This window comes from Astatotilapia calliptera, chromosome 18, assembly GCF_964374335.1.
Source record: "Astatotilapia calliptera chromosome 18, fAstCal68.1, whole genome shotgun sequence".
NCBI lineage: Eukaryota > Metazoa > Chordata > Actinopteri > Cichliformes > Cichlidae > Astatotilapia > Astatotilapia calliptera.
In genome coordinates, this window is record NC_137439.1 from 19,057,066 (window position 1) to 19,073,921 (window position 16,856).

At 38.4% G+C, this 16,856-nt stretch overlaps 1 protein-coding gene across 3 annotated transcripts in view; it reads right to left on the bottom strand.

The window, feature by feature from the left end:
• LOC113010745 (histone-lysine N-methyltransferase 2C) overlaps nucleotides 1-16,856 on the bottom strand; it is a 94,594-nt gene that overhangs the window by 73,253 nt on the left and 4,485 nt on the right. For all 3 annotated transcript variants that reach the window (XM_080292929.1, XM_080292928.1, XM_026149952.2), the window contains exon 2: nucleotides 3,337-3,525. In XM_080292929.1, the coding sequence (XP_080149055.1) occupies nucleotides 3,337-3,524 (188 nt within the window). In that variant the 5' untranslated portion in view covers nucleotide 3,525. The remainder of the gene's footprint in view (nucleotides 1-3,336; nucleotides 3,526-16,856) is intronic.

Genomic DNA, 16,856 nt, shown 5'->3' on the forward strand with positions numbered 1-16,856 from the left:
GACCACCACACAGCATCAAGCTGTATATTATATTATTCAGAACTAATGAGATCAAATTGCAGCATTCAGACAGCCAGTTATGTCACTGACAAATGCAAAAGACTAGTGTTCGGGTCCCATACCCTGCACAACTTCCCCCCACAGTCCTACCACAGGGAGAGCGAGCAAGAGAGACAGGGAAAAGAAAAAAAAAAAAAAGAAAAGGTGAAAATAATGCTCTGGTAAGTAGTCCCAGCTAGCACAGTGCTGCCTGGAAAACCTGACAAGGATCATGTTGCTCTGGAAGAGATGGACTAGCAGATGGAGCATAAGTAAATCTAGTAAATTCTAACCAATCAGGTCTACAACAGCGATTTATAGAGCATCCACCTTTGTCACAAATCAATACCCTTAATCACACTTATCTATGACAATTTTAAAATTAAAACATACACCACAGAATGAAGCTGATTAGCCTATGAGAACAATTAATTGGTCTAGAATGACGTTATAAGTGTTCACCATGGTTCGATTACAAGTTACAGTACAGTTTAGAGGACCAGCCATTCCTCATTAGCCTGTAGGCTTTTATGACCAACAGTAATTAGAAATCGGGATGGAGTAAATTGTCTGAATTCACAAAGCTGTAATCACTGTGTTGGGGGTGTTTTATGGAATATGAGCTTGCAATTTAGCTTTCAGGAGGTGTTTGTATCTAATTAAATGAAATCTGAGAGGGGATAAATAATTGTGGCAGAGCTAAATAAGTGTGTAATCAGCAGCCTATTCTGCAAAAATAATGACATACTTTAAAATATATACAAATTGTAATTCTATTCTTGATTCTTAACAAAACCCTAGCCATTAAAAAGATATAAATAAAACTGCTGATGGTTAGTTCGTGACCAGTTAAACAACATTAAGTATTTCAAGTGTGTCCCTGGTCATCCTTCTACTGTGGCATTAATGTATTGTCTGAATACTTGGAGATTAAACGATCCATTGGGAACAGGGTATTAAGATTGAATGAGAGGACAGACTGAGGAGAGAGTTAAGAACCTTGCGGGCATTATTTTACAGCTCTAAGCTGCATTGTATGTTGCTAAGGAAGTCACAGAGAAGCAGGACACCTTGCACGGAGCCTAAACATCTGTGGTGGAATTACATGAAATCAAGCTGCTAAAACCCCAAGGACTTCTACAAAGGACTTAAAGTAGTAACTTATGCAATGCTAGAATGACCATAAAATATTTTGTAGTTTCAGACTACTTTAAGTAAGAAGTGGTCAACCACGGTACTATTGAGTACACTGCAAAAGGCCCCCACTTTAATTCCAGGAGGAAACACAAATCCCTTTGGATTCAAATAGGAGCAGCCAAAAGTAGGTTCAGACCACTTTAAATATGCCACATATAGTATAAGGACCATTTTCAGATTTAAACTGAGGGCTTTTTTCCCCAATGCTTCCTATGCACCACCTTGATATTTTTGTTTAATAACATGGGATTAAGTTTTAATGCCGTCTCTTACCAGGTAAGCACTGGATTTAATAAGCAGTAACACAGAATGGGGTATTTAAGCTCATGACACCTGACAGAATTTGGAGGAGAAGCAATAATAAAAGGCAAGATCACCCATTTTTCCAAAGCTGGTTTTGTGTACTTAACTTACCATGAATAATAAATACATAAAAATAAAAATAATAACCAGTGAAAGATTTTAAGTTACCACTGTTACTATGATTTCTTAGGTTTACTGTAAAATTTCACATAGAGTGATGTACATGGTGGCAGGAGTGCAACGGTAAGTCTCACCACAACCATCTTATTAAATCTTGCATAGTTTTCTGGGGTTTTGTTATCAAGTTTACAGTGTTATGTAAAAGTAAAGGGGTTTAAATACCATACATGACTTTCTAAAGTCTACGAGTCCGATTCAGCAAGTTAAATTTATTTTTCACTCTGTGTTGCAAATGTCGGTTACAGAACTGTAGCCTAATTTTCTAAACTTTGATCACAAGAATAGTTTAAGAAGAAAACCATGTATTTGTAATCATTTACGCGTATCAATTCTCGGTTGTGGTGAACATTGCAGATCTACTCCACTGTGCCCATTGCAACAGCAACAAATTCCCAAGGCTTATTTTTGGCCAAATATTAAATGTTGCCCAGGTTCAACACCCTTAATCATTGCTGTGATCGCATTCAGCAAGAATAACCAATTCAGCAAGAATTAAGTAATTCCCTATTCAATTTTATTTATATAGTGCTGAATCACATAAAGCATCAAGGTGTTTTATTTTGTTAGGTAAAGACCTTACAATAACACAGACAAAATTACAAATTCAGATGACTGCATGAGAAAAAGTGCTTGGTGACAGTGGAAAGGAAAAAAACCCTTTTAGCAGGATGAAACTTTAAAAAAAAAAAAAAAAAAAGCAGGCTTAGGGACAGGCAGCTATCTATGCAACCAGTTAGGGTAAGAGGAGGAAGACAGCACAAAAAAAACACATTAATGGAAAAGAGACAGAAATAAAAAAAAAATTAAAAAAAATCCACAAAACTAATGATTAAATACAGAGTGGTGTATAAACACAGTGAGAGGGGGAAAAGTGAATGAAGAAGAAGCGCTCAGTGCATTAAAGGAAGCAGCCTAGACCGATTGCAACGTAACTAAGAGGGTTCAGGGTTACACGATCCAGCCTTATCTATAAGATCAAACAGTTTTAAACGTAATCTTAAAAAGTAGAGAGGGTATCTATCTCCAGAATCCAAACTGGGAGCTGGTTCCACAGAAGAGAGGCCTCCCAATCTACTTTAAAATATCCTGGGTACAACAAGTAAGCCCACAGTCTGAGAGCAAAGTGGTCTAATGGGGTGATATGGTACTATGAGGTCTTAGAGATAAGATGGGGCCTGATTATTTAAAAGCTTAAATGCGACGAGAAGGATCTTAAATTAGATTCTGGATTTAAGAGGACGATAATTAAGAAAATCCAATATGAGAGACATATGGGTATGTCTCTAAAACCTCACCTGCGCTGTCACTAAGGGGAAATGGTGAAGCAGGTAATATCAGATATTTAAAATATATAAAGTTTGAAAAGAATATGGGATTCACACTTCTTCTTCTTTTGGCTCCGCACATCTTACAAATCCAATGTCAAGAAAAATTTCAAGACTAATTTAAAGTCTAAACCTAAGCATTTTATAGAGGGGGTCCGGCACCAGACCACTGCTTACAAAAAGTATTACATAAAGTTACTGCACTAGCAATGCTAACCAATTCAGCAAGAATAAGTAATTCCCTGAGCTTTAAAAATACAAACTGATTTGAATGTCAAAGGTAAAAACCTACTTTTTTCTGTTCTTAGACGTGGATAAGGGTGGTGCCTGGGGTAGGAGGGCAGCAGCATCCTTGCGCGGCCTGCCACGTGGTCGCTTGTCTGCGTGGGCAGGACTTCCTGTGGACGTGGCCCCTACACTGCTTGATGGCGGTGAGGGTCCCTGGTCAGAGGGCTCCACAGTCTTATCCTCTGATGACATTCTGAAAAACCGTTAAGAAAGACGAGGTAAGCAATGTTTGGAAAAAAGCAAAACGGATGCTGATTTGCACCTAATCTGAATTTATATTAACAGGTTTTAATTTAGTACATGTCTAAGATGCTATTTTTAACTGATAAAAATGGAAGTCCATGTTTTTTGAATAATTTTTGATTTATCTGTAAACTCAAACAGCGTAGTCAGAAAGCTTTTGTCGCCTTTGAAATTTTCTGCATTTTGTTCAGACAATTAAATTGATTTCATCTTTTCATATACAACTACTCTGATATGTTATTGAAAATCAGACCCTGGTAGCAATATTAAACTCAAAGTCTACTTAGGAATGATACATGCTCAGCACACCTAGGTTTTGATGCACATAGTTATATTCAAGTCTCTCCAGAGATCCTGTATTTCATAGGTGTCAAACTCTGGCCCGTGGGCCAGCCTAATTACATTTGGCCCGCATCATCAGCACACTTTTTTCCTGGTACTGATAAAGGAAAAAAGTGTAGGTAACACATTCGTACTTTTAGAGAAATTTAAGTTTGAAATAGTGAGTGCAAAATCTGTCTTGCCTTATTATAAACAGCACTAATTTCAGTGTTTCCTGCTCACACGCACCTATTGAAATTAATCTATTTGACAACATACTTTGTGGATAACTGCTTACTTCATTTTACTTCTTTGTGATTTTATCAAATTAATTTGCTAGCATTTGATTATTTTGGGGCAGTTTGAATAAGTGGCTTCCTGTGGAAAAATGGCTGCTCTGTTATACTTGGAGGTCTCTACCAATAAGACTGTGCAACTAACCCCCCAAGTGTTATCACAATTTTGTCTTAAAAAATCCCCCCAAAAAACCCTCAATATCTTGACACCACCCCCCCTTCAGTTAAATTACTAAATGGTAGAAATTGTGTTTAATAATTGCAATCTCAACATAGACCAAATACTTAGAATTGAGTTCTTTTGGGTTTTTTTCCTACATAAACACCATTCCTGTCCTCTTTTCAAATTCTGTGAAAATGCATCATCTTTGCTTTTGTTTTCATTATTGTGTTTTGTAACTGTTTTGATATGTAAACTACTAATTAAAGAAGTATGTATACTCATTTATGGCTGAAAATGAGAGAGGAAATCACGTACTTTGTTGTTTTTACAGGCAACTCTAGATTATTTGCTATTTTTAGATTCTGTTCTCTTTTTCATAAACAAGAGCATGTCTGACAATTCACTTTTATATACAGCGCCAACTCCCATCTAAAGCTGCCTCAAAGTGCTCTACATGGCAAGGTGAAGACCCAAGACCCTAATATATTAGAGGAACCCCCCCACCCAATGAATCAGTGCACATGCTTGGTAACAAGTGGGAAGGAAGAGCTTCCTTTTAACAAGAAGAGACCTCCAAAAAACAGGCTCAGGGATCTGCTGTGATTGGTGGGGGATAGAGGGGATAGAAGAGTACAGAAAGGCAAGAGCAAAAAGGGGAAGAAAAAAAAAAAGCACACACGGGAAAGTTAACAACATACAATAGTGTAAAAGAAACTGACATGCTAACCATTAACAGAACGTATTGAACACAAATTGATAATTTACAACTTTTGTTTTGACCTGAATACCTGCGAACACCCGATTTGTATACATGGTTGCTTCATTCACCATTTAGCCAAAAGAGAAACCAAACAGTTGCCACTGACCTTAGCCAATAAGCTCGCCAAACTTTAATGGTGAAGATTTAGCTTATAATAATTTTATTTGACTCATGTACAACATGCAATAGTTATCATATTCCCTCTTCTTTTTGAATCCTTTAGGGGGGGAAAAGGTGACGAATGTAAAGCTGGCTTCTTTGGTCCATCTCAATTTTTAAAGAACCCCCCCCCCCAAAAAAAAAACTTTCACAGAGATGTTTGTGAGCTTACCCCAACTGCCATCTACTACTCAGTGTATCCTATGCATTCACTTTGTTGGCTAGCTGTAAACAGTATGCAAGAAACTTGTTTTGGGAACTGTGTGTCTTGTTTTGTGATAGCTGCAGCATTAGCCCGCCCACTATGCCTGCAGGGAAATGAAGTAGTGCGCTCAGGAAAACACTGCGCCGCTGTTGCACATAAAATGCAGAAATTACAACTTTCTTTGGAACACTGTCATTTCTCAAACACTGGTATTAGTCATAAATTTGTGTTTTTAGAAACAGCAGAGTATTGCAGTATCCTTCCGGTATGTATACCATGCAAAACTACATTAAAAAAACTACAAGGCACAGCTTCAGTCTACCCATCCTGATATAAAGACCTGAAAGGTGCTTCAGTTCTGGTTGGTGTTCCCAAACTTCCATTTAAAAACAATGAATGATGATGAATGATGAATGCTCTTGGGCATTTTCATTTTCCAGAAACTTCTTGTATATTTGCAGATCTGTTTTAACACAGTTAAAACCTTTTAAAAAAAACTTAAAAAGACACAACCAGTGAGGATATGTCTCCAATCTATAACACCCACCTAGCCGTAGAAGCCTGATGTAGTCTTTCAATCGTCAGTAGCATTTAATAACACTGCTTTAGTGTTGTCACTGTACCTTACTGTGTCCAAATCAATTTTTAAAAAATGAACTGAATTCATGTTAGGACTTTTGATTACATAATTTCAAATAATTGGTTTTAAGCATTTTTGAGGTGGCTTATCTGACCAGAGACATCTCAAACACACCAAGATTACAGTTTTTTGGTAGAAGCAAACTAGGGGTTTAGAGAAAATCAAAAAATTCAATGCTGAGCAAAAAATTGTTTGTTAGCTTTTGACTACTGTAAGTACAGTGCAGTAGGATTTCTACTTCTTACTCAAAGCCATCTGTAATCACTCCACATACAGCCAGTTCACATTTTCTATTCTCTGCAACCCACACACTGAAGGAAAAGCCACTACAAAGCACTCAATGGTAAACAATGGGAATACTGCCCTTTACTTGTATTTAACAATACAAAGTAATTTTGAGATGGCAGGATTGTAGTGGTAAATGGACTACAATTCTAGTAAGACTAGAAATAAATGAATTTAAGCTTTGCTAGACCATTTATAACCATGCTCAGATTCCTGCAAACCTGATGTTTCTGGTAAATTTTAAAACCAGTTCATAAGAAAAACTGTACAGCTGGAACAAAAAATACTGGGTTGACTGTCAGCATCTAAAAGAATAAAAGTCCCAGAGTAGCTGTTTTATTTAAATGTTTTTATTTTTAATAATAATAATAATACGGTAATAATAATAATAGATGCATGGAGGATTAATATAGCTGATCACAGGAAGATGCATTTAGAAGTGGCAGATCAAAAATGTCAACACCTCTCATGCGTTATGGTTAAAATAGTGGAGACGTTTAGCAAAAGATATGTCTTTCTGCAGTTTTCTACACACTTGTTTATACTTAAAAAGAAAACAAATAGTCAATAACGTATTAAAGCAATGTACTTTAAAAACTTGTGAGCAACTTTTAATTAAAATATAAATAATTAAAAAACAAACACTTCAGTCTAAAGCTATGATGTACACCCTGCTATATATGCTATAGACATTGGAGAGTTTGTAAACAATGGTGTCACAGCCATTCAGCCTAACAACTCTGTGACAACACCATTCTTATATATACACTCTAAAATATTTTTCAGCTTACTACTTGTTAGGGTACCAACCAAGTTTTATCAGCTCTACTGAGTATTGATTCACACTAAATCAGTGAAAATTTTGGCACCGGAGCATAACTGGGTTAAAAGAAGAAAGAGAGCGAGGGTGCATGACATCAGTCCTGTGACATGTGAAGAATCGACACCGGACAGGACAATGGCGGTGGGGAGTTAGAAGCAGTCTCAGCCGTGGTTACACTTTTTAAAACTCAACTGCACAACATCTGTAGCACACACTGCAAAGCTGGTTATGGCGACACTTCTAGTCTGAGAAAATACCTGGTCAAACACAAAATACATCTAAAAGCTGAAGAGTGTGTTATATTTGACAGCCGAAAAGCAAATTCAACAAAGGACCTGCAGCTAACTACGAACCCTGGAATGATGGGCAAAGTTTAAGCTGTCAATATCTCTTTTAATCAGGTAATCAGGCTTTTTCCCCTCTTGCATTGATTGTCACTTTCACTGGCTGCACTGAAATTTTTCATCAGCATGCTATTTACAGTAAACACATTACAGTATGTCCAAAATCTTGATTTCTGACCATAACTAACAGTAGGCCAATATTACCATTTAATATTATATGCAAACACTGTAACAGGAACACTGTCGTAAAACTAACCGAGGCAGCTGGCAACAGTGTAGAGTGTACAATCTTATCAATAAAAAAAAAAAAGTTTCAGCCAATAATTATGGAATTATTTTATAAGAGAAGAATTTGAATTTGTTTTAAAACAAGCACTAAAAAAGGCACCATTTGTTAGGGGTACCAAATTCCAAGTACTTGTATCAATTCAAACATGAAAGGTAGCCAGCCCTGATTATATATAAAAAAAATAAAAAAAAAAATTGTAAAAATTGTTTCCACATTGGCACATACAGGACAATGTGGCAGATATACATCTGCTCAGTGCTGCTAAATTAAAGAAAAGATCTATTGGCATGCAATTATAAAAAAACAAAAAAACAGGCTGACTCTGAAATATTTAGATATCAAGTTTCGCATTTCCATCTGTAATCAAAGTAGTCCAAGTTATAGATGCCTTTTCTACTCTCAGCACTCTTAAATACAAACCACATTCACCCCTGTACACACACTCATATAGCTTTGTTCAATAGCTTTAACCTCTTTATACTAGAGCTGCAGCATTTGATTGTTTTAGTAATTGAGTAATCTATTGATTAATTCATTGATTAATTAGAAAGAATTAGGAAAATACTTTTTTTCTTATTAATGAGCAATAATAATTATTGAAAAAAACCCACAGGTTTTGAACTGCTCATTTGTTTCCATTTTAGTAATTGCAATGTTTTGAAGTTTAACTTCAATCAACATCTGTTAAAAAAAAACCAAAACAAACGTTATGATGGTGTAGTCATTAAGTCATATTAATAACAACCTAACAACCCCCAGGTCAGTGGCTCCGAGTTTCACTGATCCATGTACATTTTTATTGGCTTGTGAAAAAAAAGCTTTTATTTTCACATTTTGAAATATTAAATCAATTTCATTAATACAATATTTTATTTCACGTTAAATCTGAAAATGTTACAAAAGCCTTATGGCCTGGTAAACCCCATGCACTCCATTAGACTCAGCACTGTTTGTTGCACGTATGTCTTCCATGTAAAATAGGACAGCTGACATCAAGCTGTGTAGTTTTAACATGCTGTCAGACTAGGTTAAAACAAACAGCCATGGATGGAGCAGCTTCAAAGTTTGCTTTTCTTCAAGTCAGAGGTTGTTGATCAGGTGTTTTGAGGAAGCACTCCTACTAGCTTTTTCCCAGTGAAGGCTTTAATGGCGATTACAGGAACAGCACTGCTGATTTGGACGCTAGAAACTTGTTATCTTTCACTCAGCCTGAGCTCAAAATCTCAGTAACAGCTCCGCCTCTTTGTTCTTCTCTGTGTGCGTATTACTCAAATCATTGCATCTACACGCACACACAAACTCTGTTGGCTACATCAGAGGCAATTCAATACCATCGTCCTCAACATGTGGACTAGAGGAGTCTGGGACTGAAGTACTAACCTTCTGATTTGTACCATATTTTTCGGACCATAATCCGCACCAGATTATAAGGTGCACTGTCGATGAACGGGTCTGTTTTCATACATAATGCGCCTTATAATCCGGTGCACCTTAAGCGAAACAAAACAGTCAGATAACTCAAACTTCACTCAACTCATTTTTCTTGCGTCCTCCACTTCCGTACCATTGATTCATTAATGTTCAATTCTCTCACAGCTGCTCTATTCCCATGTTCTTGCAGTATATTAATTACAAATCTTGTATTGTGGATGGATCATCTCAGTTGTTCTCCTGACTGAAGGTTGGTCCGTTAACAACATCCTGTCATGCAATTGCATTTGTCCCTAACCATCGCGAACCCTTGCGTTAACTTTTATCGAGTGGAAAAAAGTTAGCATTCATTCTCCAGCTTCATTGCGTTTATGTTATGCTAACATAGCTGTGTCCCTAGCGATCACGTTGCACATCATTATATACCAGCTCGTCCAACTTCAGTAACCCTAAGAAAAGTCACTGTTGTTTAGTTTTCTGTCGTGATAGCAGAGCTGTATGTTTTAAGTTTTTCAGAAATCTCTCAGTCAGAACATTTATCATTTTATTAAAGATGAACGAATTTAGACTGTTTTTAACACTGTGATGCCGCAGTGTTCATTTGACTTTGGAACCTGAAGCGGACGGAGTTTTGGACTCAGATTACTCCATTAAGCAGTGCGGCTTTGTAGCTTACCAAAGTCGTACTAAAACCTTTTGACAGATTTTGAGTGCCATGTACCACATAAAATCGGTTCGAGGTCAGTAAGCACAACCAGAATTCATACATAAGGCGCACCGGATTATAGGGTGCACTGTCGATTTTTGAGAAAATTAAAGGATTTTAAGTGCGCAATATAGTGTGAAAAACACGGTACAAAAAAATGCTCTATGGCCTGCGCCACAGCTACTCCAATACTGACTAATCACATTTTGCTTTCATGTGGTGATATCAATGTGGAAAGCAAATAAAATGCATTGGCCAAAGAGCTTCGGCCAATATGTTATGACAAGTGTTTTAAATGCCACTTTATAGTTCGGAGAAGCTGTGTCAGGTCGTCTACCAATCAGGTTTGTGGCTCGATTCCCCGGTTACTCCAGTCTGCATATCGAAGAATCCTTGGACAAGATACTGCACCTCAGGTTGTCCCCTGATGCATCCATCAGAGTGATGTTAGTTCAGATCTGTTTACTACTACTACTACTACAATAAATTGTACTGACAGTGCTCAATTAAATACTCACTGGTGGAAATCAATTATGACACCCCCCCCGCTACACTGGAACCCCTAAGACACTGGCTGATGTTTCCAGAGGTTAAGCCATCAGAAAATAGCCCAGCATATCTTAGTTTTTTAGTGACTGACATTTTAAGGAGCCAGAATATTATATAAGGGCACATGAAAAATGTATTAATTTATTTAAAAAAGCATGGCGGTGATGGAGAATGAGAAGGGCGAAAGCGGAACGTTGAATGAAACAGATGAATCAGAATTGGTTTGTAAAAATGCTGCAACTTCAGTGGTGTGGCACTGGTTTGGCTTTCGTCCGTCAGATACACAACAAATCACTATTTTTGGTATGCTAGCGGGCCGTCGTTATTGCTGTGTTTTTTTTTTGTTTTGTTTTTTTGTTTTTTTAAATACGGCACACTTAAAAATCAATCCTTTGATTTTTCTGAAAATCGACAGTGCCCCTTATAATCCCCTGTGCCTTATGTATGGTTTCTGTTTGCGTTTACTGACCTCGAAACGATTTTACGTGGTACACGGCGCTCGAAAATCTGTTAAATGTTTTAGTACGACTTTGCTAAGCTATAAACCCGCACCACTTGATGGATTGTCAAAGCATTACGGCTACCGTAGGCAAGAGCCTCGCGGAGTGATACGTACTGTGCTTCAACATAATATTACCGTAGAGAGAGTGTGTGTGTGTGAGTGTGTGTGTGTGTGTGTGTGTGTGTGTGTGTGTGTGTGTGTGTGTGTGTGTGTGTGTGTGTGTGTGTGTGTATAACCTCTTTTGAAGTTTTGTGGATATTATACATGGTTATGCTCAGGATATGTTGGCCAATTTCCACTGGAAATGCTTTTGGTTAAACTGTCAGCATGGAATTTGCATTTGCACTGTTACATTTTTATATAACTTTAATGCACATTAAAAAACAAAACAAAAAAAACAAGCAACTGCTTGTTTAAGTAGTAGTAGTAGTAGTAGTATTTATTTATTGTCATTGTCAAGAACAATGAAATTGCGTTTGGGGCTTCCATACAACCAAAAAAAGAAGAAAATAATAAATACCCCTTAAAACCCAAGTGTACATATTTAACCCAGTGTGACTCCAATGCAATAAGACAATCCTTAGCAATAATGTTCATAGAAATTCAGACAAAGACCTGAGAAACATGACAAAATACAACAATGCAACCCGTTCAATATTATTGCACTGTGAGATATGATATCAGATATGATAGTTATCTATTTAAGAAAGAGGGGGGGGGGGGGGGGGGGGGGCAGGAGGGGGAAGAGAATAAAGATATGATGCACCAATGCAGACCAGTTCATTGCTATTAAGAAGTTGGATATGGTTATTGTCCGTGAGAGGGGGGCAGAGAGTTCAGGAGCCTCACAGCCTGTGGATACAGGCTGTTGGCCAGTCTGGATGTTCTGGCCTGTATAGACCTGTACCTTCTCCCTGAGGGCAGCAGATGGAAAAGGTGGCGCGCAGGGTGATGTTGGTCCCGCAGGATACTGTGCACCCTCCTCAGACAGCGAGTGGGGAAGATATTACTGATCTCTGGCAGACTTGTTCCAATAATTCTGCCAGCTTCTTTCACCACCCGCTGGAGTGCTTGCTGATCGGCCTTGGTGCAGCTGGGGAACCACACTAGAAATCCATACGTCAGAACGCTGCTGATGGCACAGTTGTAGAAGTTCAACATCAGAGATCTGGGAATGTGTGCGCTCCGCAGTCTCCTCAGGTAGTAGAGGCGCTGTTGGGCCTTCCGTGCAACTGAGGTGATATGGTTGCCCCAGGACAGGTCCTCGGTCACAGTTACCACCAAGAATTTAAAACTGCTCACCCTCTCCACCGCCTCACTGCCAATGAAGAGAGGCAGATGGTTGTTATGACCCCTCTTCCGGAAATCTACAATGATCCCCTTGGTCTTTTTGGTGTTTAAGACCAAGTTATTGTCGTGGCACCATGACTCTAGCTGTTGCACCTCTGTCCTACAGTTTGTCTCATCATCATTGGATATAAGTCCGAGCACTGTAGTGTCATCTGCAAACTTAACAATGAGATTGGACGCGCAGGAGGAAATACAGTCATGGGTGAAGAGAGTGTATAGCAGAGGGCTCAGAACACACCCCTGAGGGGCACCGGTGTTGACCACAAGGGTGGAAGAGGTGTTCTTACCCACTCTGACACTCTGTCTACGGTTAGTGAGGAAGTCCACAATCCAGTTGCACAGAGAGGAGTTAAGTCCCAGTTGGTGGAGTTTGGGACGGAGTTTGTATGGCCGGATGGTATTAAAAGCCGAGCTGTAGTCTACAAAGAGGAGCCGTGCATAGGTGTTCCTGTGTTCCAAGTGCTTCAGTAATGTGTGCAGCACTGTGGCGATCGCATCCTCGGTTGACCGGTTCTCCCTGTATGCAAACTGGTGCGAGTCCAGGGATGGTGGAAAAGCAGCTCTGATGTGTTTAATGACCAGTCTCTCCAGGCATTTGGCGGGAATGGGGGTGAGTGCCACAGGTCTGAAATCGTTCAGACATGTGACATTTGACTGTTTTGGGATGGGAACGATGGTTGCTGCTTTGAAACAGGATGGTACCAGTGAACAGGACAACGAGGTGTTATATATAGAGGTGAAGACGTCCGCCAGGTCCGCAGCACAGTCTTTTAGCACCCGGCCCAGCACTCCATCTGGCCCGGCCGCCTTCCTGGTGTTAATGCTCCGGAACACACGCCTCAGCTCATGAGTGCTCAGGACTGGAGCAGGATCGGTTGAGGGGAGAGGGGACAGGACAGGGTCGGTGTTCTCCCTATCAAAACGGGCATAAAAGAGATTTAGATCCTCAGCCAGAGTAGAACTGTCGGCTGAGGGTGATGGTGTTCTTCTTTTGTAGTCCGTGATAGCCCTGATGCCCTCCCAGACCTGCCTTGGGTTTGTGTTGTTCTCAAACCTGGCCTCGATACGCCTCCTGTGCTGCTGCTTGGCAGTCTTGATGCCTCTTCTCAGGTTGGCCCTGGCAGCACTGTATGCCTCCTGGTCCCCAGTGTGAAAATACATTGATGTTTTTTGGGTTTCTTTGCACTAATAAAGTTGTGGAGTTGTAAAGTATTTTGCCTAGTGTCAATTATATCGTTATCGCAAATTTTCAAACGTATATCGTGATAAATATTTTTGGTCATATCGCCCTGCTCTACTGAGATAACTTTTTCAATTTCTGACAGGTTGACTTCAGATTTCTGCCCATATAGAGTACAAGTGCTAAATTTATAAGTTGAAGTCCTTTAATGTGTAAGCCAACATCAAGCAAAAGTAAATGCTGCAACAAAATATGAAAAAAATACATTCAAGAATAGAGTTTTATTGCATTTGTATTTATTGGTAAAATAATAAAGGACAGGTCCAACATCCAATTTATTTTCTCTTTATTCATTTAAAATATTCACCAAATTTATTTGCATTAGTTTCACTTCAGTTCAGTGTGAAAATCATTACAGTGCACTATGGCCATTAACAGTCACGCTAGTTTCTTTTTTCGCACTTTAAGTTCTTCTTTCCAATACGTTGCCTGTGAAGTGGTGCTGAAATAATATTAATGGAGTTAATGATAAAACATTGTGTTACCATACATGTAAGAACCATTACACTGAATATGCAGCAAAAGAGAGGAGCCAACACTGGCGTGTTCTGAACTCATGAGATGCGTCAACTCGCTTGAGTACAATAGATAATTAGGCCAAAAAGTATTCCAAATATACAAAGAAAAGCTGCTGGTGGTGCAGTGGTCCAACTGATCACCTTCGGCTCTTAAGTGTCTCCTATGATACATTAGCTACACTGCTAGCAACTCATGTACTGCAGCAGCAGCAGCATGAGAGTAAACACAGAACATAAGCAAGAATAAAAATTAAAATATCAGCTGCAAAGATCATCACTTATCTAAGGATCACACTGATATGTGGCTGGGCAATTCAACAAAACCAACATTTAGAACCTCTAATCCATATAATCTTGACCATGTCTGTCATTTAATTTTTTATTAAATTCTGTTAATACTTCGTTATTATGCACAGTTCTCTTTAAAACATACTACCTAGTGTGTTCTCACTTAACTCCAGTCCAGTGTGCAGTACGGAAAATTGAAATACAGAGCAGATGGACAACTTGAGCAGTGTGTACCAAATAACAGCACCATGTCCATTGTCTGGACACATTTTATGTGTTAGTAAATACAACATAAACCAAAAAGAAAAACTGTTGTGGATCAAAAGTAATGCCACCAATCCCTTGCACCTTGAGCATAATCATATTACCGAAAAAGATATCCCAGTTTTAGTAGCTGAGCATATTTACAGTACAAGCCTAGTGAACTATATGCCTGTGCACGTGTAATAATCATTTACTAGTCAAGAAGTCAATTAATCTGGACACTTTACAACCTTAGATCCATCTGATCCAAATATTGTTGCATCCCTGGTGTTTGTAAATTTCTCTCTCTTGTTCGTAGCTTCTTAACCATGAGTGAGGTGGCTGTTCCATTCTGATATTAGCTGTAGTCTACTATGTCAACTAGAACAAAAGAGATGAAATATAAGGGGTGTGCTCCCTTGGTCTTGTTTTTTGCTGCTCTACTATAATGTGAAAATTGGATGAATTAAATTTTTAGTAGTGCATCCTTTCCTTGTGGTTGTGAGCTGCTTAAAATGTTATCAAGGATGCCCAGTGGCCAGAGGGCCATGTTTTGCACATCCTGTCAATAGCCGATGGACTGCCAGACTGAATTAAGACACTCAAATGAAGATACTTGAGACTGCCACTTCAAACCATTCAATGATACTAGTGCAACATAAGAACACATTTGCATTTATTATCTTCCTCCACTCTTTAGTTTTTTTTTCTTTTTTTAAAAATTCATCACCAGTTACTAGCATTTGCCTGGACACACATCTTCTACACAAATCTTCTCAGTTGAACAGCATACTAAGACTTAATGGAAATTCATAAATTTCCATGTCAGCATAAGCACTGCTGTGGTAGATGCTTGTGTAGATCTGGTCTACATGTGTACATGAATATTATGAACACATTAATCTGGCTACAGTAAGTGTTGCAGAACAAGTCTTTTTCTCATTACTGAAAGTGACATGGTTGTACGAGAGGCACAGATCTTTGTTTATCTGAAATAATATTACACTGCTATGACCTTCTCAGTGGCCATTTCCAGATGCTCATCCTGCCCAGCCCATTTAGGGCACAAAGACCAGACTTGCCTTCCGTATAAGTAATACTGCAGTCTATACAGGATGTATAATAGCTTGTATGCAATTTCTACTTGAAGCATTTTTATTAAGGCTTCAAATCTCTTTTGCAGACATTTCGCTTGACTGTGAATTGTGAGCACAACGCTGTCAAAAAACTGACTTCATTGCAATACCTTGTTGTGTTAACCAAGTTCACACAATGATGGCTGATGGCTTTCATTGCCAATGTGGACAAGGACAAAGTTAAGTGACTGTTGTTTTTTTCTTTTCACACACACACACACACACACACACACACACACACACACACACTAAGAACTGTTCAACAATACATAGTGACTCATTTTTTTTAATGTATGCAAGGACAACATCATTGCAGTGTCAACCGTAACATTTCTCATTTACAACACTACAGGAAATGAGTATTTTACTGAACCCCTGTATATTTTAATAAGACTGAAAACCAAAAACAAGCCAATTTTAAATCCCTTGTATACTGCTGGAAACCTTAATGTACAACAATAGCGATGTATCAGTTATGGGGATCTCACAATACTACTTTACAAGTAAGGACCACCACTGGATTACGAAGAAGAATCATGGGAGACGGAGGGGGGGGAGAGAGAGAGAGAGAGAGAGAGAAAGAGAGCGCAACTTCACAAAATGTGTGCCAAATTTAAGGAAGAAAAAACAAAAGCTGCTCGATGCTTAAGTTCAGCAACGAGTGATATTGTAGTCAATTCTAGAAAGAAGAAAAAAAAATAAATAAAATAAAATTCTCATTCCACCCCTTCGTGATTGCTTTGGTCACAGCATTGAGTCTTTATTGCCCAGTGTGAATGTCACAGAGACGATGCCGCTCGTCATCTCCACTGCTTTATCAACCATTTGATAAAGTTTTGAAGGTTCTTGGGCTAAATGTTAATAATAAAAAATTTGTGTGTGTGTATATATATATATATATATATATATATATATATATATATATATATATATATATATATATATATATATATATATATATATATATATATATATATATATATATATATATATATATATCCATAGGTCCCTCATCCTATTCATGTAGCCCCTT